Source organism: Gossypium arboreum, chromosome 7 (genome assembly GCF_025698485.1).
Source record: "Gossypium arboreum isolate Shixiya-1 chromosome 7, ASM2569848v2, whole genome shotgun sequence".
Classification (NCBI taxonomy): Eukaryota; Viridiplantae; Streptophyta; class Magnoliopsida; order Malvales; family Malvaceae; genus Gossypium; species Gossypium arboreum.
In genome coordinates, this window is record NC_069076.1 from 82,333,399 (window position 1) to 82,355,645 (window position 22,247).

Genomic DNA, 22,247 nt, shown 5'->3' on the forward strand with positions numbered 1-22,247 from the left:
TGCATTTGAGCCCCGTTTTTAATGTTCTTCGAATTTTTGAGATCCTAAAAGCTTAACCTTTTTCTACCATTTATTTTCATGAAAATGAAGTTAAAAAAATGACCCATGCTAGATAATTGTGCATTTTCATGTTTAATGGTAGAATAAGGATGCTTGAGGTTAGGAGAACGATTTTTGTTAAGTGATTTTCGTTGAAAATGGTTAAAACGAGTTAATTAGTAAAGGTTGTTAATGTTTATAAAAGCATGAAATAGTGAGAATTTGATATTTCCATAGAACAGAAAAATGTTCAGCATGTCTTAAATCTTATAGAAATCTAATAAATTTTAATTTCCAAGCCTTGGGATAAATTCATAATTATACAAAAGTTTAGGGGGAAAAATGTAAATTTTTCCAAAATATGTTTTAGGTTCGAAATGATTAGTACATTAATTAAATGAGTGAATTTCATCATGATAGATCAAGAAAATCGAGATTCAGGCTTAATTCGGGAAAATAACAGGTTATGGACTAATGGTAAAATTGTCGTTTTCGTATTCGAGGTAAGCCCATGTGATTAAATAAGAATGTTATTAATGTTATTATTGTTAGACTTGAAAATATTCTTGCTATTATTTTATTGAATTATGTGTTAGTGCTAGGGTGTATGAGAAAATGTTTTACCCCTATGAAATAATCGAAAACTTAATATGTCAATTTCACTTGCTGTATTTATGAAATATTGGAAATTCAATGAAATATGACATCTTATTGAGATGAGTAAATTATAGGATGATGAAATGAAATGAAAGTTCTTATGGTGATGAATCTTGTGAATTGTATGATCAATTCTTCGAACGAGCTTGGCTACGATGTGACCCTTGAGAAATCTCGATTGGACCTTTAGAAATACCTAGGATACGGGTATCGAGACACTGCTGTTATGTGAGCCAGTGTAAGACCATGTCTGGGACATGGCATCGCTTGATATGTGTCAGTGTAAGACCATGTCTGGGACATGGCATCGGCACCGACAGATGAGAGCCAGTGTAAGACCATGTCTAGGACATGGCATCGATCTCAATATATGACAGCCAGTGTAAGACCATATCTGGGATATGGCATCGGCATCGATATGTGTAAGATTTTCCCAATTATCCTTTGGTATTCCAAGTGGTTCAGCGGATATTTCAAAGCTTGTGATGAAAGCGAGAAGGTAAATATATGAGCATGTTGAAAAGGTACTGGTATGTATTTGAAGGTCAAATGCTATTACGAACATGAAACAATGCACCTTTGGTAAAGATACAAATAAGTAAGTTATGGCTATGAAAACGAAATTTGTGATGACCTTGTGATTATGGTTTTATGTTTATGATGTACAAATATGTATTCTTATCATGATGGTTGACATGTGATTGATGAATTCGTTTGAGGCTTTGAGGCCATGTTAAATTGAGACATGAAATGTATATTCCATTCTTTGGTGGCCTAATGAACATGAAAGGAGAAATGGATTGGCATAAATGCCCATTTAAAAATGATCATGAAAGAGTGAAATGTAGTAATAAAATAGTTTCAGACAACAGTAGTAGTCCGATTTTGAAAATACACCAAAAATTGTAGAAATTGAGTTAGAGGTTGAATAACATATGAAATTAAATCCTAATGAGTCTATTTTCACATAGAAGAAATTGTGTAAGCAAAAAAGTTTTATACTATGAAATATTTTAGTTTTTGTGAGACAGAGTCAGAATGACTTCAAAATTCCCTGTTCTGATTTGAGAAAATCATTGAAAATTTTAAAAAAATATTTATGAGTTATAATTTATATTTTTAGAACTTTTAATGAGTCTAGTTTCAATAGAAATATACGGGAACATCATCCAAGTCTTGTATTATGAGATAATACATTATTAGTGAAGAGGGGTCAGAACTGTCAGACAGCAAAAAAAGTAAATTTAAGGAATAAAATGTACTAAATGGCTAAACCACAAATTCTGAAAATTTTATGGTAAGAAAGTATGTGAGTCTAGTTTTAGGTAAAATTAATGGAACTTAATTTGGAGTTTCGTAGCTCCAGATATAAATAATTTAGTGACTGTGAATTGAGAAGACAGCTTGACTAGAATATGAGTAAAAATGCAAATAGGGTTGTATTACGATGAGAAGCAAGTTGATAAGTCGCTTATTATTTTCATACGGACTTACTAAGCTATAAAGCTTACTCCCTTCCTTTCCTTTCCTTTAGTGTTTTCAAGTTAGCTCGGGGTTGGAGATCGTCGGAGGCAGCATCACACTATCAAGTCGCTACCTTTAAAAAAAAATAAAGTATATATTAGAAATTTTCATGTGAGTGGCATGTATAGGGATTTAGTTAATTGACATGCATTATTTTGCTTTGGCCAAATATGTTGGCTTATATTGAGTTATATGCATATGGCCATGAGATATGGCTCATATTGATTATGGCTTGTAAGCCTAGCTATTCATGTCATATCTAACGTTTATAGTGTGATTATGTTTGTTTGCCATGCATGGTTAGTAATATGACATGTGTGTTGGATGTATGCTCTATGACCAACTGAGGTGGTCATAGCCATATAGTAATTGTACGTTATAAACACAACGTGATAATGATTGAACATGAGTGCTTGATGAATAAGTTGGTAACCATAGTATAATGATAAAAGAGGACATGTTAATGTTAAGGATATGTCTTAATAATGAGTGTTTAATCACTAAAGTAGTGCCATGATTTGCGATTTTGATGTGCATAAGGTTGTAAAAGATTATCGGTAACATGGAGGCTTGGAAAATAGCCTAAGTGTTGGCCACACGAGCTGAGACAAAGACGTGTGTCTCAACCGTGTGAGAAACACGGCCTGGAGACACAAGCATGTGTCCCGGCCGTGTGGTTCGATGTGTATGCTGACGTCATTAACAGAGAGTTATACAGCCTGAGGACACGGGCGTGCCAAAGGCATACGGGCATGTCCCTATGTCCACATGGGCGTGTGACCCTGTTTCATGGAAAAAATTTTAAGTTTTCCTAAAACTTCTTAAAGTTCTCGGTTTAGTCCTAAATTTATTCCGATGAATGTTTTGGGCATCGTAGACCCAAATAAGGGATGACATGCATGTGTTTGAAAGGTTTTGAATTAAAAGAGATTTTATGGCCCAGTTTTTGCATGAATGTGTATGTTTAAGTCATGTAATGCTTCGTACCCTGTTTCGGCGTTGGACATGGGTAAGGGGTGTTACATTTAGTGATATCAGAGCATGGTTTAGTCGGTTCTCAGACTAACCTGGCACGTGTAAGAGTTTAGCTATACATGCCACAAGTTTGTGATAGTGTGATGGCTCTCGGTGCGAATGAGAACTATCTTGTGTGGGCAAGGTACTCTCCAATCGAGCTACACCCGATCATGTAGATAATGATGCCAAAGTATTCAATAAAGTGCAGTTATGAAGAGTTGAAACTCGAAAAGGTATGAACAAGAATTCATGAAATGTATATATACATATTTGTGATGTGAGAAACATGAAATAGAATGTGCACATGGTATAATGAGCTTATCTATGATTGATTGATAATCCCATGGTGTACATGATTGATTTGTTCGAGTGAATACATGTGTTTAAATAACTTACTAAAAATAAAGGTAGAAAGAATGTTTATGTATACTTATTTGAATAAATATGGTTGGCAAATTCACATAGTCTGAGTATAAATGTTAAATTACTTGGATTGATTTACATGTTTGTAATAATATGCACACGATGATGTGTGAAATGAAAGTACAGATTGGAATATACTTATCCACGTTTATTGGCTTCCGTATGATATGAACATGACTGGTTTGATTAAATGAATGGGATAAGTAAAGTTACTCATAATTCATAAAGTTCATGTATGAGAATACTTGTCTGAATAAGACAACTGGAAAGTTGGCGTAAAATGAATATGAATGTCGATCTGTCTGAAATGAATGATATGATTTTGATGATGTTACTATGATGACGAAAGTTGTGTTACATGTATATGTATATGAGAGTCGAGTTAGAGGCCTTACGACCTCACCCCCTTATCAGAATGATGTATTGTAATGGAATTTCACGAGAGTTGCGCTGGATAAATTCACAAGTATGAAACCAAAGAGTTCAGTGGAGAAATATTTATAAACATGATTAGAGATTGAGAATGAGTTGATAAGTAAGTCAGAGCTAGAAAATATTAAGTTGACATAAAGATTATGTGAATAATGCACTGTCACAGTTAGAGAAGAAACGTACTTTGGTAAATCGAATTACTCAGGTACGAGGTTAAGAAAGTGTAACAATATAGGATTTTTTATGACAGAAATGGTTAGAGGAATAATATTTAAAACATGAAATGTCTGATTATGTAAATCATAGTGAGTAGATGATGATTGTCTCTTTTGATATATTTTAAGAGATCATTATTCTCGGAAGTATTATAGTGGTTGTCTATCTTCTGATAAAAATTCTTGTTATATAAGAATGCTATCTGATCTAAATGTCAGACGAAGGCATTGTCGGTCTGACCGAGTTATAATATGTTTTTGCGCTACTTCTCTCTGGTATTCTGTTATATTCAGTTTGTTGGGAACTTATGAGAAAGTGCAAATGATGCTATAATTCTGTTTCCCTTAATTGTTGCATTTGATTCCAGTGGAATGAAATGATGTTTTCTTTTGGAATTTTTCTCTCTAAGGAATTATTGAGGTATTTCATATTTCCTTAAGAGTTTGTTTTTAGTCTTCTGATATAGTACCGTACCTAGGGATTTCTCTAATTTGCGTGTAAGGATTTGACATCGGCAAAGGCATAAATGATGAAACTTTCGAATTTCAATTGGTATGATAGATCTATTTTCTAAAGTAAGTTAATCAAAGCTAATGTTTTCAGTTGAGATATATTGGTTATTTGAGTTAATGCAAGTAAAATAGCCTTTGTTTAGTATGATGAGTGAATTCCAAATGATTGTATGATAAAATTTTCGTCTTATGAAAATCGAATGGCTTAATCCATGATTAGCAAAACTTGGATAGATTAGAATATTATTAACCGAAGCATTTGAATTGGTATAGTCTACACTTGGGTAGAGACTTTTTAATTTTCAACGATGCACTATTGTATGAATTGTGATATGTTTTAAAACAATAAGATAATGTGATAACTTAGAGCATTCGATACCACAGAAAGATTTGAGTTGTTTTACAGGGTTAGAGCTGAACATCAGGTTTTACCGGAACTATCTTCTGCACTGTTGATATTAGAATAGAAATGAGAAAGGATTATTCTCGAGGCCCTATCAGAATTATTTCTATCTTAAAAAAGAATGTGATGTAACTTATTGTTAAATGTTTGGTGAGATCTGTAAATCATGCCGGCATGTACTGAATTCCCACTCGTCAGATTGATGAGACTTCGTGTCTTTGTGATTGTCAGATTTTTCGGAATACTAGTCTCCATTAAACGGATTGTGTGAAATAGAGAGTGTAAGACCAAGATGAATTGACTAGTTTTATTATCCGAATTTGAAAAGATTCAAGCATGTGTGTATATGTGACATGATGGCATAGATGAGACCTTGGTAGATGTTGAAATTCAGCCGAGGTATAGTATAGTAATGAATCACTTATGATACTGATTATGGGAAAGAGAAGTTTATGTGAATACCAAAACCACTTTCCTGGTAAGATTTTCGGGGACGAAAATCCATAAGGGGGAGAATTGTAACAGCCTGAAATAGGGCCTAGTCAGAGCAGTGGTTACGATGCCACAAATTCGAAGTAGAAATATTTATTTTATGACTATTTTAGAGTCCATGATATGTTTGAGTGATTGTGTGTAATTTTTGTTAAGTAAATTTTATTGATAAAGTGCCCAATTTTATTATTGGGATTAAATAGCATTAATTGCAAAATATAAGTTCTAGAATATAAGTACTTGTATGAAATGGGGGTTTAAACTAGAGGTATTTAAATGGAAAATAAACCATCATATTTTAGTATGGACAAAACTAGACATGGAAGGGTAAAAATTGAAGGGTTAGTAAAAAGGGCATTTTGGTCATTTGGGTGTTTTAAGGCATAAAAGACAAAATAAAACCCAAAAAAAAAATATGCTCATCTTCTTCATATGGCTGCCGAAATTTACATGACTCCATGGCTATGGTTTCAAGCTTTTCAAAACTCAATTGTAAGTGCATTTGAGCCTCGTTTTTAATGTTCTTCGTATTTTTGAGATCCTAAAAGCTTAACCTTTCTATTTCTACCATTTATTTGCATGAAAAATGAAGTTAAAAAAATGACCCATGCTAGATAATTATGCATTTTGATGTTGAATGGTAGAATAAGGATGCTTGAGGTTAGGAGAACTATTTTTGTTAAGTGATTTTCGTTGAAAATGGTTAAAACGAGTTAATTAGTAAAGGTTGTTAATGCTTATAAAAGCATGAAATAGTGAGAATTTGAGGTTTCCATAGAAGAGAAAAATGTTCAGCATGTCTTAAATCTTATAAAATCTAATAAATTTCAATTTCCGAGCCTTGGGGTAAATTCATAATTATATAAAAGTTTAGGGGCAAAAATGTAAATTTTTCCAAAATATGTTTTAGGTCCAAAAGGATTAGTACATTAATTAAATGAGTGAATTTCATCTAGCTAGATCAAGGAAATCGAGATTCGGGCTTAATCCAGAAAAATACAAGGTTATGGACTAATGGTAAAATTGTTGTTTTCGTATTCGAGGTAAGTCTGTGTGATTAAATAAGCATGTTATTAAAGTTATTATTGTTAGACTTGAAAATATTCTTGCTATTATTGTATTGAATTATGTGTTAGTGCTAGGGTGTATGAGAAAATGTTATACCCCTATGAAATAATCGAAAACTTAATATGTCGATTTCACTTGCTGTATTTATAAAATATTGGAAATTTTATGAAATATGACATATTGTTGAGATGACTAAATTATAGGATGATGAAATGAAATGAAAGTTCTTATGGTGACGAATCTTGCGAATTGTATGATCAATTCTTCGAACGGGCTTGGCTACGATGTGACCTTTGAGAAATCCCGATTGGACCTTTAGAAATACCTAGGATACGGGCATCGAGACACTGTTGTTATGTGAGCCAGTGTAAGACCATGTCTGGGTGATAAATTGTAATTCATACATATTTTTATCCCATGCTTAGCACATTTTATGGATGAATTTTCCTTAAAATTGGTGAATTCGATGCTCCTAATGCCTTAATTTCATGTTTATACTTAGGTGAGCATAGGAGAGTGAAAGGAACGAGAAACGGGCCAAAAACGGAGGAAATGGGCCAACGTACGAAATCAACACTGTCTGGACCTCCTCACACAGACAGACCACACGGCCATGTCAATTTGGAAAAATCGAAGCACAACTCACACGAGTGGACCACACGGCCATGCCTATTTAACAGGCTTGACCACAGCCTGAAGTAATCACACACGGGCATGTCACACGGGCGTGTCCTTGCCGAGCCCAAGTTGAGTCCAATTCGGAAAAGGCCAATTTTGAAGGTTCTTAGGCATTCTAAAGCCTATAAATACACTTTAGAGGAGGAGGAAGAAGGGGAGGAACAGAGGAGGAGGCAGGGAACTGCTCAAGGAAAGCCGATTGATCCATCTAAGAAGCTGGATTCATCATCAAGACTGAAGATCTCCCCTCAATTTCCCTTCAGGAGTTTTGGGTTTTTCTTTATGTTTTGTATTCATTATTCTTCTGAGATGTTTACCTTTTTAGTTTTGAACTAAAACCCCTAAATACCTAAGGGGAATGAAACCTAAGACAGATCTTGTTATTATTATCTGAATTGTTAGATAAGTATTTGACTTGTTCTTAATTGTGTGTTCTTAATTTTTGTTTTGATATTTCAGGATATTGATTCAAGTTAAGCTCTTATTCAGAGGAGGAATAGACCCTGTCTAAGAGTACATTTGTCATAATTAAGCGGAGTTGGTTGCGCGCCTAGAGATAGGGTGACAAGATTTTGCCAGATTAGGGTGAAACCTAATAAGGGGATCCATAGATCGAGTTAATACAACCCTAGGGAGTTAATTAGAAAGATATTTCAATTATTCAACCTAGGGTTAGACGTTGTTAGTCTCGAGAGAGATAATAATATAACTTAGGGATTTCTACGGATCAAGTCAAATGAATAAATCGTCCGATTCAGAGTCAAATAACAAGTGAAGTCTAGGTGGATTTTTCCTTAGGTATTGTCTCAATCAATCGAGTTTTCCAAAAGTAATTCCCCAATTCTATTTTCTGTGATTTCTTAGTTTAGTTAATTAGTTGTTAAAACAAACCCCATTATTCTTAGGCTAGATAATAAAAAGACAGCCATTACTAGTACTTTTAGTTCCTTTAGGTTCGACAATCTGGTCTTGCTAAAACTATACTACTGTTCGATAGGTACAATTGCCTTCATCGTGATAATAGTTAGTTTCAAGAATGATCCATTATAAATTTATAAAACTTATCACATAAAATCACGATCACTGGGACATAGCATCGGCACAGACAGATAAGAGCCAGTGTAAGACCATGTCTGGGATATGGCATCGGCCTCGACATATGAGAGCTAGTGTAAGACCATATCTGGGATATGGCATCAGCATCGATATGTGTAAGATTTCCTGATTATCCTTTGGTATTCCAAGTGGTTCAGCAGATATTTCAAAGCTTATGATGAAAGCGAGAAGGTAAATATATGAGCATGTTGAAGAGGTACTGGTATGTATTTGAAGTTCAAATGCTATTACGAACATGTAACGATGCACCTTTGGTAAAGATACAAATAAGTAAGTCATACCTATGAAAATGAAATTTGTGATGACCTTGTGATTATGGTTTTATGTTTATGATGTACAAATATGTATTCTTATCATGATGGTTGAAATGTAATTGATGAATTTGTGTGAGGCTTTGAGGTCACATTAAATTGAGACATGAAATGTATATTCCGTTACTTGGTGGACTAATGAACATGAAAGGAGAAATAGATTGGCATAAATGCCCATTTAAAAATGATCATGAAAGAGTGAAATGTAATAATAAAACAGTTTCGGACAGTAGTAGTAGCCTGACTTTGAAAATACACCAAAAATTGTAGAAATTGAGTTAGAGGCTGAATAAAATATGAAATTAAATCCTAATGAGTCTACTTTCACATAGAAGAAATTGTGTAAGCAAAAGAGTCTCATACTATGAAATATTTTAGTTGTTGTGATACAGAGTCAAAATGACTTCGAAATCCCCTATTCTGATTTGAGAAAATCATTGAAAATTGTAAAAAAATAGTTATGAGTTATAATTTATATTATTAGAACTCTTAATGAGTCTATTTTCAACATAAATAGACGGCAACATCATCCAAGTCCCGTATTATGAGATAATACATTGTTAGTGAAGAGGGATTAGAACTATCAGACAGCAAAAAAGGGTAGCTTTAAGAAATAAACTGTACTAATTGGCTAAACCAAAAATTCTGAAAATTTTATGGTAATAATATATGTGAGTCTAGTTTCAGGTAAAATTAGCAGAACATAATTTTGAGTTTTTTAGCTCCAGATATAAATGATTTAGTGACTGTGACTTGATAAGATAGCTTGACTGGAATATGAGTAAAAATGCAAATAGGGTTGTATTACCATGAGAAGCAAGTTGATAAGTCGCTTATTATTTTCATACAGTCTTACTAAGCTATAAAGCTTACTCCCTTCCTTTCCTTTCCTTTAGTGTTTTTAGGTTATCTCGGGATTGGAGATCATTGGAGGCGGTATCACACTATCAAGTCGCTACCTCTAAAAAAAATAAAGTATATATTAGAAATTTTCAAGTGAGTGGCATGTATAGGGATTTAGTTAATAGACATGCATTATTTTGATTTGGCCAAATATGTTGGCTTATATTGAGTTATATGCATATGGCCATGAGATATGGCTCATATTGATTATGGCTTGTAAGTCTAGCTATTCATGTCATGTCTAACTTTTATAATGTGATTATGTTTGTTTGCCATGCATGGTTAGTAATATGACATGTGTGTTGGATGTATGCTCTATGACCAACTGAGGTGGTCATAGCCATATAGTAATTGTACGTTATAAACACAACGTAATACTGATTGAACATGAGTGCTTGATGAATAAGTTAGTAACCATAGTATAATGATAAAAGAGGACATGTTAATGTTAAGGATATGTCTTAATAATACGTGTTTAATCACTAAAATGGTGACATGATTTGCAATTTTGATGTGCATAAGGTTGTATATGGGTAACATAAAGGCTTGGAAAATAACCAAGTGTTGGCCACATGAGTTGAGACACAGACATATGTCTCAACCGTGTGAGAGACACGACCTAGAGACACGGGTGTGTGGCTCGGCCGTGTGGTTCGATGTGCATACTGACGTCATTAATAGAGAGTTACACAGCTTGAGGATATGGGCGTGCCAAAGGCATTCGGGCATGTCCCTATGTCCACACGGGCGTGTGACCCTATTTCATGGAAAAAAAATTTAGGTTTTCTTGAAACTTCTTAAAGTTTTCAGTTTAGTCCCAAATCAATTTCGATGAGTATTTTGGGCTTCGTAGACCCAAATAAGGGACGACATGCATGTGTTTGAAAGGTTTTGAATTAAAAAAGATTTTATGGCCTGGTTTTTGCATGAAGGTGTATGTTTAAGTCATGTAATGCCTCGTACCCTGTTCCGGCGTCGGACATGGGTAAGGTGTGTTGTAGTAATGCAGTAGTATTGAAGCTAGATGTGGTGTAAAACTTATATATCAACTCATAATATGCATCACAAGATATGTTTGCAAAAGAGCTCCAACCAATAGCATCAAAATAAGTAGTCACAGCAGCATGAATATCTAGCATATTATGAGTGGTGGAATCGATTTGCTTACAGACCGGGAGTGGGTGTTGTCGAATGTCGTCGTATCGTGTGCGATGTTCCGAGGTTGAAAAATTTAAAAATCCTCGCAATTGTCCTTCGGTGGGAATGGTGTTGGCACGACCTCGTCTATTATGTTGGCCATTTCATGTTGATCAAACATATTCTTCGGGCGAGGGGGTGGACTTGAATCTTCAGCAGCGTTAGTACTGCTGTGCGGTGGTGTAGCTGGTTCACGTGTCTGTTGTCGACAACTTCGAGTAGCGGGCGATCATGTTTGGCGTTGGGCAACGTGTTTATTCGCAGATGGGTTGACATGGTCGCTAGACGTTCGAGCCTCGTCCGAATTACTGATAAATCATAATTTATACATATTTTTACCCCATGCTTAACGTATTTTATGGATGATTTTCCATTAGAATTGATGAATTCGATGCTCCTCATGCTTTAATTTAATGTTTTATACTTAAGAGAGCAAAAGGAACGAGAAACGGGCCAAAAACGGAGAAAATGGGCCAAAGTACGAAATCAACACGGCCTGGACCTCCTCACACGGGCATACCACACAGCCGTGTCAATTTGGCAGGCTCGAGCACAGCCTGAACTAATCGAACATGGGCGTGTCCTTGCCGAGCCAAAGTTGAATCCAATTCGGAAAAGGCTAATTTTGAGGGCTCTTAGGCATTCCAAAGCCTATAAATACACCCTAGAGGAGGAAGAAAAAGACACACGAAATAGGGAGTAAGAAATTACTCCAATGAAGCTGATTGATCTATCTCAGAAGCCGGATTCACCATCAAGATTGAAGATCTCCCCTCAATTTCCCTTCAGGAGTTTTGGGTTTTCTTTATGTTTTGTATTCTTTATTATTCTGAGATGTTTTCTTACTTAGTTATGAACTAAAACCCCTAAATACCTAAGAGGAACGAAACCTAAGGCGAATCTTGTTATTATTTTCTGAATCGTATGATAAATATTTAACTTGTTCTTAATTATGTGTTCTTAATTCTTGTTTTGATATCCCAGGATACTGATTCAAGATAAGCTCTTATTCAAAAGAGGAATAGACCCTGTCTAAGAGTACATTTGTCATAATTAAGTGGAGTTGATTGCGCACCTAGAGATAGGGTGACAAGATTTTATCGGATTAGGGTGAAACCTAATAAGAGGATTCATAGATCGAGTTAATGCAACCCTAGGGTGTTAATTAGAGAAAAGTCTCAATTATTCAGTCTAGGGATTAGATGTTATTAGTCTTGAATAAGGATAATAACATAACTTAGGGATCTCTACGGAACAAGTTGAATGAATAAATCATCCAATTCAGAGCCAGAATAATAAGGAAAGTCTAGGTGGATTTTTCCTTAGGTATTATCTTAAGTCAATCGATTTTCCCCAAAAGCAATTCCCCAATTCTATTCTCTGTGAGTTCTTAGTTTAGATAATTAGTTAGTTAAAACAAAACCTTTTTATTCTTAGGCTAGATAATAAAAAGACAGACATTACTAGTACTTTTAGTTCTTTTGGGTTCGACAATCCGGTCTTGCTAGAATTATAGTACTGTTCGATAGGTACACTTGCCTACATCGCGATAATAGTTAGTTTCAAGAACGATTAATTATAAATATTTAAAACCTATCACGAAACCACGCGATCATGAGTTTAGGATTTTGCTTGAGGACAAGCAAACGCTTAAGTGTGGGGGTATTTGATAAGTCGTAATTTATACATATTTGTATCCCATGTTTAGCATATTTTTGGATGAATTATCATTAGATTTTTGGAATTCGATGCTCCTAATCCTTTAATTTCATGTTTTATACTTAGGTAAGCATAGGAGAGTAAAAAGAGCGAGAAACGGGCCAAAAACGGAGAAAATGAGTCAACGTGGGAAATCAACATGGCCTGGACTTCCTCACACGAGTAGTTTACATGCCCGTGTCTATTTAACAAATTACAACACGGCCTAAGCCACCTCACACGGACGTGTCACACGGGCATGTCCCTGTCGAACCCAAGTCTAGTCCTATTTGGAAAAGGCCACTCTTGAGGGTTTTGAAGCATTCTAAAGCCTATATAAACACCCCAGGAGGTACCTAGAAAGGATACACAGAGTAGGAGGCAAGGAATTACTCGAAGAAAGTCGATTGATCCATCTCAGAAGCCGAATTCTCCTTCAAGACTGAAGATCTCCCTTCAATTTCCTTCAGAGGTTTTGGGGTTTTCTTTATGTTTTGTTATTATTCTTCTAAGATGTTTTCTTTTACACATATGAACTAAATCCCCTAAATACCTAAGGGGAATGAAACCTAAGATAGATCTTGTTATTATTTTCTGAATTATATGATAAATACTTGATTTGTTCTTAATTCTAGTCTTAATATTCCAGGACATTGATTCAAGTATTGATGTGTTTATTCAGAGGAGCAAAAGTCTCTGTCTAAGAGTAGATCTAGCATAATTAAGCAGAGTTGATTGCACCCCTAGACATAGGGCGACATAAATCTGCCAGATTAGGGTCAAACCTAATAAGGGAATCCATAGATCGAGTTAATGCAACACTAGGGGTTTTAATTAGAAAGATATTTCAATTAATCAACCTAGGGTTAGACGTTGTTAGTCTCAAGAGAGATAATAACATAAATTAAGGATTCCTATGGATCAAGTCATGTGAACAAATCGTCTGATTCAGAGTCAAATAATAAGAGAAGTCTAGGTGGATTTTTCCTTTGGGTATTGTCTAAATAAATCAGTTTTCCCAAAAGTATTTCCCCAATTTACTTTCTGTTCATTCTTAGTTTAGTTAATTAGTTTAGATAAAACAAATCCCCTTATTTTTAGGCTAGATAACAAAAAGAAAGTTAATACTAATACTTTCAGTTCCTGTGGGTTCGACATTCCGGTCTTGCTATAAACTATACTACTATTCGATAGGTGCGCTTGTCTTCATCGTGATAATAGTTAGTTTTCAAGTACGATCAATCATAAATATAAAACTTATCACGAGACATCACATCAACCTCCCATTAAATCTTAAATCATAAGAAAACCTTAAAATCTATTTACTACCTTAAAATACCCTAAACTTTAAAAAAAATAACCCTAACAAATCCATAACCCAAACCCTTAAAAAAACCCGACTGTAGAGATAGGGGAAAACATGCCTATTCTGATAAATATGCTCAAAATCTATAAATTATATTAAAAATAAAAAAATTCTAAAATAACGCATATATAATGAATTTTAATTTCATTTATAAAATTAGACAAAATATTTTTACCCTCTCAATATTATAAATTGGGAGAAAAATATTACATCAATAAAATTTAATCTAATTATAAAAATGCTAAACGGTGAATTTTCGCAACTACTAGTAGCACCATTTTTTTATGACAAAAGTATTTTTGGTGTTGGTTTTACAATTAATAAGAGATAATTTTTAAAAAGTATAACCATCTCTTTCAATAATATTATTTCTACATATACAATATTCCCTTGTATTTTTCATCACCTCATGCAAACTGCAAAACAATTTTTTTTTCATGCACGACACGAAGGAAAAGTGAGTATTTGAGAAAAAGCAAAGAAAAGTGGGTATTGATTGAGTTGAACATTTTGACATAGAAGGAAGGTCAGTCATAGAGGCTGAAAACATAGGTAATTGTCTGATTTTATTTGGAGTCCAGCTAGGAAATTTGTCATAGCCGTCACAGTAGAAGGGATGAAAAGACAATGCAAATTAATGAAAGTTGAAAGAAAAAAAACACAGGAACTATAGTAGTAATAAAAACGGTGAAAAATCTACGTGCATGGAGGGCCCAAACCACTGCCAAGTCTCTTTTTCTCTTCAGTCTCTTCCACCACCGCAGTCCAGTGGCCCCCCACCACCTTTCACAAGACTCCATTTCCCAGTCCATGACTCGTTGTTTGATTTACATGGTGTGAGTGTCCACTACTCTAAATCAACTCCATGGGTGAATGGAACCCATTGAAGCAAATTTGGCTAGCTCTTGTTGCAACAACGGTCTGCTTGATTCACCTCCCACGCCAAGAAAATCTCTGGTTAAGCTCGATTCAACTTCATTTGAATTTGTGTTATTCAGCTTCGATGCAAGTACAACCGCTTGGTCACCTTGTTTTCCTTTGCTGCTGGCGTTTCTAACAAATGAGCTCGGCTTTAAATCATCTAATGCAGACCCGTCTTTCACAATGGCTGCTTGATTTGAGGACAGTGAACTCACTAATTCATTTATGTTGTCAGATTGGTCGTTCGTTTGCTTGAATAGCTTGTAAACATGGTTCTTGTTTTGGTCGTAAGTGTTGGAGCTTATTAACCCAAAGCCACTGTTGTTAATTGCTGGGTTGTTTCTTGTAGATCCCATCTGGGCTGCTTTTTGCAAGAGTGCAGTGGCTGACATGTGAGTGTAGTTTTGTTGTTGTTGTTGTTGGAGACTATTGTTGGAATACAAAGATGTTATGGATTCAGACAAATCTCCCTTGTTCTCTTCTTCTTGTTTTGGTCCTTGTCGCAATGCTGACATGTTGAGGTTTGCACCTGCAAATGATGCATCTTCTGGGTACTTGCCGAGCCATTGTGTAGTCAGTGATCCAAACATGTTCATTGGTGCCATTCCCAAGTCAGGAAAGCTTGTAGATTTTGGTGCTAAGAAAGCGTTTGCATTACTGGGGATACCAAAAGGGTTATTAGCTTCGTCAAGCCATAACTGTAGCCTTGGCTTTTGCCCATTTGAGTTGAGGTTGTCGACTAGCTCTAAACCACCGAACTCTGGCCTAAACCCTGATGAAAATTGGTGCATCCCATTGTTATTGGCCCCATGTATCAAATCATTTCTAAAGGATGCTGCCGCTGGGTTAACATTCGTTGAAACCGAGGTGAATCTCGCACTTTCTTCAGCTAAAGCATCGCAGAAAGCTCTATGAGTTATGAAGCTATCCTTCCTGTATGATATAAAAAGAAAGAAACTAATAAAAACCCTTCTCGAATCGTTAACTAAGAGCAGCCATTTTAGGGTCAGACCTCATTAAATACTCCAACAAACTAATAATCATACGAAATTCCCCATAAACTATATATAAGCATTTGGAGTTACCTGGAAAAGAGAGTTCCACAGTCACATCTATACTCTCGAGTGCCACAAATCTTACTGTGAGCTTTCCAATCCGACTGAACTGCGTATTTCTTGGAACATTTCTCACACTTCCATTTCTTCTCGCCGTGTTTCCGGCTGAAGTGCTTCTTGATGCCAGTGAGGTCTCCTAGAGCTCTGGATGGGTCATGGTGAACGCAGGTCTTTTCAGGGCAGATGTAAACTTTCTTTCTAACTTCTTTGTTTGTTCTTTGCTTCAGCTTCCATGGCAGATTGTGACCTCTCCTATGGAGTTGTAAATTCTGGTCCCTTTGGAAACCTTTGTTGCAGATTTCACAGAGGAATCTGTTGGTCGCCATGAGAGATTTTGGGGACAAAGCTATAACCTCTGCATCTGGATCTGCTTAATTCAACAAAAATCCATCAAGAAAATACACTTCTAAAAGTTAATAATAGTGATAACTTGATATTACATAAACTTGCCTGGCGTTCCTGGAAAATTTCTTTTCTTCTTCACTGGATTAGGGTTAGGGTTTGGATTTGGTTGTTGAGCTTGAGCTAAACCTTTGACAGTTGAGGGAATCGAAAGCCCATCTGGAGACATCATTTCTGATATACTTTGATGAATTGAAGCAGCTTCGTGAAACCTAAACTAAACTACTGGTTCAAACCTGGTGATTTAGTTTATACTACAAAATAGAAGAAGCTTAATTTGCTACAAAGTAAAACACAACCCAACAGATCTCTCTCTCTTTTGGGTTTTTCTTTTTGGATTCTGAAAGAAGGGAAAGATTGATTTTTGAACTTTTTCAAACTCAGTGAAACTATATATATGTATATGAATATGGGGTTTGGTTGAAGAGGTTGTTCAGTTTTGGCTTAAAATTAACCCAAAGAAAAAACCAAAAAGAAAGGTAGCTGGAGGGAATATATTTTTTTTATCTGCTTATCTTACACGAGCTCCCTCGAAGTCAGTCAGCCATAGACTCAGCAGGACCACCTTTATATATAAGTAATTCTGATATATAATTATTATATTATTTGCAATCGTTTTAAAATGCTACATGTGAGAGAGATCATGCAAAAAGGTCAGATGAGGTGAAATTAAAAAAAAAAAAAGTAGTAAGGGATCTGAACAAAACAAAAAAGGAAAAATTTTAAGAGACTGTAAATTCACCCAATTATATATTTCATTAAATAGTTTAACAAGTAATAATTTACTTATTCTTATAATAAACACTTACCTTTTAAAAATAATTATATAACAGTTACTGACATGATGTAAAGTAACCGTGATTTTTTTAATTATGCGTATATTTCATGTTGGTTATTAATATTTATTTTTAAATTTTGTAGTTCTTCCTTTCCTTTTTTTTTCTTAACATTATTTTTAAAGTTTGAATTTATATTTTCCATTAAAAATATAGTGTTATATATTTTGTATATTATTTACTAATATATCTTTGAGGGAAATTTATTAGAATATGTTTCTTTAAGAGTATTTCTATATTTATTGGGTGTTGAGCTAAGGATACTTAACAATCCTTTCAAGTTTTTTGTATGCTTTTCAAAGAAGAGTTAACTATTTTGTTATGATTATTATACCTCCATATCAATTAGTGTCAAGTTCATGAGAAAAATTTTAAAATTAATCGGTAACAATTGAAAATAAATTTTGAAACAGTTGCAGATAAACCTAAATCATAAACTCGATATTTAGTGATGTCAACTTCGTTATTACTTTAAAAAAAATAGATAATGTAACCTTAATAAATTTTAATAAAATATAAGTTGAAGTTAACACATGTGGTTGTTGACTTTCACTTAAAATCATAGCATAACCATGATTTCAGAAACTATAAATAGGCAATTAAACTTGTTAATTTTGCACGGTAAAACAAAACAAAACATATTTTACATTCTACCTTCCCTTTACACAACTAAGTACCTCTAAATTACAATTATCAATTGCTCTATAATGGCTGCAACTTATTGAGATCCTAAGAAGGGCATGTTGGTCGGAGTTTAATGACACTTCAATATTATCTTGTGGCTTGGCTTCGCAACAATACGAGTATAGGTTTGCCTGGCGACAGAATCATTCATCAATTAAGAGGTACTAAATTCTTCCACGTAAGCCAAATTGGGAGAGTTACTTACGTTCTGTCACTCATATCTATGTTTTATCTCTAATACAGCAAAGTGCCAATAACGCTAGAAGATATAACGTTGTTGATGGGGTTTCTGGTAGACAAACATATTATAATAGAAAAATTCAAGCATAGTCTAGGGCAAATCCTTTATGACGCTTTCAGAATAGGTATCGACCTTTCATCTTATTTCAATAAGAATCATGTAAAGTTAAGCTAGAATTGACGAGGTGATTCAATCATCTCCATAAGAATCTAACACCCACTGATATTGATTGTTATTCTTGAGCATACATTCTTGATTAATCAGAGGCGTTTTGATGCTAAAAAAGACTGGCAACTTAGTTTATACTGTGTCACTCTCGTTGTCATCTAATTCTTGAACAAATGGTACATATAGTTGGTGCTTTACAATTTTGGCTTGCTTATGCAAGGCATTGTGCAAAGGGGTGTAGAGTGGGGAACAAAGAAGTGAATGATTGCCTTATGATTTTACAGTTGTAAGGGTGGTATTGACTTTAATTTATTGTGCCTATACCCTCTGAACCTCTCGATTTTCTTACAGTAAAAATGTAAACGTTAAACCATTAAACCATAAAATCAATTACTTTCTAAATGTTTTATATTTGTACTAAAATTTTGTGATTTTTTAGGTGGTCCAAGCATCGTGACCATATTACATATTGGAAGGATGATTTAGTGTCAATATGAGGCGTAATTGAATTTAATTTAATTAAATATCACCTCATAGTGGAACTTTAATTCATTGTTTCTTTGTGATTGCAATTTATGTAGATGTCATACCAAGTAAAAGAGATTGCAACAATAATTCCGACAAAGGCACATGTGCACAAAGCATGTTTTCATTATCTGTGCCCCTATAATTTGTTTTTTCTTGCATTAAATAACATCAACTAGATCAAGTTTTACGATAGTTCGAGATGGTTCTTGGAATTTCGATAGATCCTAAGAACATGATGTATATCATAACATTTATTTGCGTTTCAGTGATAGCATAATTAGGTCGCTTTGTACAACACGTGTGACATTAGAGATATCATCTTCAACGTCATCCATAAGTTGCATTGATCGAGGGTGAAAGTTTTGTAGCTTTTGAAATATACATAGAATGGTGTAGGGACAACGGTAAAACATACATGTATTGGAAGGGAAAGGCTCTGTTACTTCGAAATGATAATCTAGTTTTTGAATGTTGGAATACGTAAGAGGAATCTACAATTATATTGTAGTGAAGGTGTACCCGTGGATGAAGGTGTTGGTATTGAGCAAAATGGCGATGGTCAAGGAAAAGGTTGGGTTGAGGTAGAGGAGGAGGTTAAGGCCAAGGTGAAAGGCGCGACAGAGGCATTCCTGTTGAAGATGCTCCAAATATTGTACCTAACGGTCTTGGTGATGGACCTAACTTTGCAGATGTAAAGGGCGATCCTAAATTTTCCCAGGTAATGGATGGAAATCTTATGCACCAACCAAACCAGAGATGATGAAAACTTTTCTTGTTGTATAACCCTTTTGCACAACTATTAAATGTAATTATGGCTTTTGATTAAATAAACTTAGAAACTTCCTAAGGTTAATTTCCATTTATTTCTTTTATGGTTTAATGTTTCAGCTAATTATACACCATGTATAATAGACATATAAAAATATGTTCATTAAGATAGCAAAATTTGACATCCCCTAAACCCTAAACCAATATAATTACTTAATACTAATATAATTAAAATTTTATAGGTAAAAGTACATAAATCATTTCTATAAATCAACTAAAAAGATCCACCAATACCGATTCATCCAAGCTACTAATATAACAATATAAGTATGTTCGTTGCATCGTCTATGCCTCCACAATTAAGAAGGTTGCAGCGTAAGTGCACAAAAAAATTGTAATCTTTTCTCATAATTATGTGCAAGCTGTGTAAACCTATTTTCCCACATCACATGTTTAGTAAATATTGTAATCTTTGGTTTTTAATGAAAACCTCTTTGTGAGTTCACATTTAACTATTGGTTTCTTTATATCTACAAATTCTGGGGAATAGGAAAAGGATATATTATATTGTAAACAATTTTGCTCAAGTGTTACTAGTTAGACATCTATCATTTTGATAGATTTCTATTGAATCAACATTGAAACAAATATACGAAAAGGGTGGTATGCACAATGTATATATGCTAATGTTGTATTTGTCTTGTGATGAGCATTCATGTACACCCGTTAAGAAAAGTATTATGGAAAGGTATCCTTTGGGGCAAGCTGACACCTTCTCTATTGACATCTATGCATGGAGTAAGGTGTCTTTAGGGCAATTTGTTATCTCCTCTTTTATTTACTTATAGTAACCAGTGACACTAAAAGTTAATATATCTAGAAACATGAGTAGTTGATCATATGTTTGGGGTTTTCAACTATGTAGATGAGACATTAAAAATTATGGAAAAAAACCCAAAGATTACAATTATATGTTTGTTTTGTATAAACCCAAAGGTTACAATTATGTGCTTGTGTATATAAGCTACAGAGATTCTACAACAAAATATCACTTGATTGTAATGTGACTAAGATACAAATATATGCTCATCCATATATGTTTAAAACTTTCTATAATTTTCCAGAAGAGTGAGTTGAGGTTGCATTTAAATTTGAATCATTGTTTCACGATTTAATTTAATATTTGCATTTCAAAATATGTATTATTATATAAAATGGTGTCTAAAAAGGCTAAATTTTATCGTCCTTAATTAATTTGTAAATACCCTAATTTATAATTTCTTATTTCACAAGCAAGTGAAAATAAAATTACAAATAATAAAAAATTCTTTACACATAATTTTTTTTTTAAATTTACAAAAAAAAACATTATACAACCACGTCAGATAGTAGCTTGAAGATGTAGAAGGATCAAACAACTGTGTCAGAGGCTCCAAGTCTAGTTGGGGAGGTTTGAATGCTCAAGAATGACCTTGTTGGTGTGCTCATTGATGACTTGACAGTATGTATCACTCCCATACGACTAGATAATCCTTTATAGGATGGAACCATTCATTGTTTGCCTGCTGGGACCATTGTATATATAGCTCAAAGGCTGAGAAATCAACATATTGGTTAAATTCCTCTAATATGCTAAGCTTAACTCACTAGATTATAGCTGAACCCACTATGCATTCTCCCTCGGCCAATATTGGTCTTACTAACCCTTCAGACATATTATCCAAAGTATATCAATGTTTTGAATGTCCATCAGAATTTCTTAAACAAATCGGAACTTGCGTTTCACCTTATTAGGATGTTGTCACTCCACGATATAGAAATAGATAAAGGAAAGTCATGCCTTGAACAATGCATACCACTCAAAAATAGTATCTAATTACAATAGAAGATATTAAATTTTGCCTTTGGATAAGAGAGAAATCTCACGACTGTGAAAAGATGAGTACTAACCACAATATGTGTATCTATGCAAATGTCCATAGGAGCAAATAACAACCATTTAACATATTGATTGGTTCATGGGTTGCCTTGTAACGTGCTTGATAAATATACACCAAAATGGAAAAGCCTCATATAAAATTGCCAGTTGCCTCAAATTCCTAAAATAGATGAAGAAACATGGTATGCACCTTATTACCTAACGTGTCTTGCAAAACATTGACCATATAGAGTATCCAAGCTTTAGTGTATCGGTCAATCTCCTCCACATTAGTATGTGATGGGGGTGCCAATTTAACAAGTTTCTTCAATCATATACACTTTAATCGACACATATCCAAATGGTTCTTTGGTTTCTCCCTCAATGGCACAACACCAAACAACTAACCATAATGGTACTACGAACTGATTGCACTAGCTGCGATTACTGTCTCATTGTAAATTGAAAGGTTGGTTATTAATATGACATCTTCAAGTATGATGATCTCTTTCTCACAGGGAAAATGGAATATATAATGCCCTAAACCCAACCTAGACGTTAAGACCAAGTCGGAAGAGTTACATTAATTGTTATTAGGAAAACCAACTTTTATA

At 34.3% G+C, this 22,247-nt stretch overlaps 1 protein-coding gene across 1 annotated transcript; it reads right to left on the reverse strand.

Annotated features, from left to right (window-relative positions):
• Positions 1-14,516: 14,516 nt before the first annotated feature.
• Positions 14,517-17,050, reverse strand: LOC108469825 (zinc finger protein BALDIBIS-like). Its single transcript, XM_017770924.2, has 3 exons — positions 16,539-17,050; positions 16,059-16,455; positions 14,517-15,906 (listed from the first exon to the last, which is right to left on the reverse strand). Exons 1-3 carry the CDS (start codon positions 16,660-16,662, stop codon positions 14,910-14,912), a joined length of 1,518 nt encoding a protein of 505 aa, XP_017626413.1. The 5' UTR covers positions 16,663-17,050; the 3' UTR covers positions 14,517-14,909.
• Positions 17,051-22,247: the final 5,197 nt, after the last annotated feature.

What these genes read in the sequence shown, in the direction of transcription:
- LOC108469825 (XM_017770924.2), bottom strand. Translation starts at nt 16,662, where the DNA reads ATGATGTCTCCAGATGGGCTTTCGATTCCCTCAACTGTCAAAGGTTTA. An exon ending in AAATTTTCCAGGAACGCCAG is followed by an intron (nt 16,456 to 16,538) that starts GCAAGTTTATGT and finishes TGAATTAAGCAG; the next exon opens with ATCCAGATGCAGAGGTTATA. An exon ending in TGTGGAACTCTCTTTTCCAG is followed by an intron (nt 15,907 to 16,058) that starts GTAACTCCAAAT and finishes TATATCATACAG; the next exon opens with GAAGGATAGCTTCATAACTC.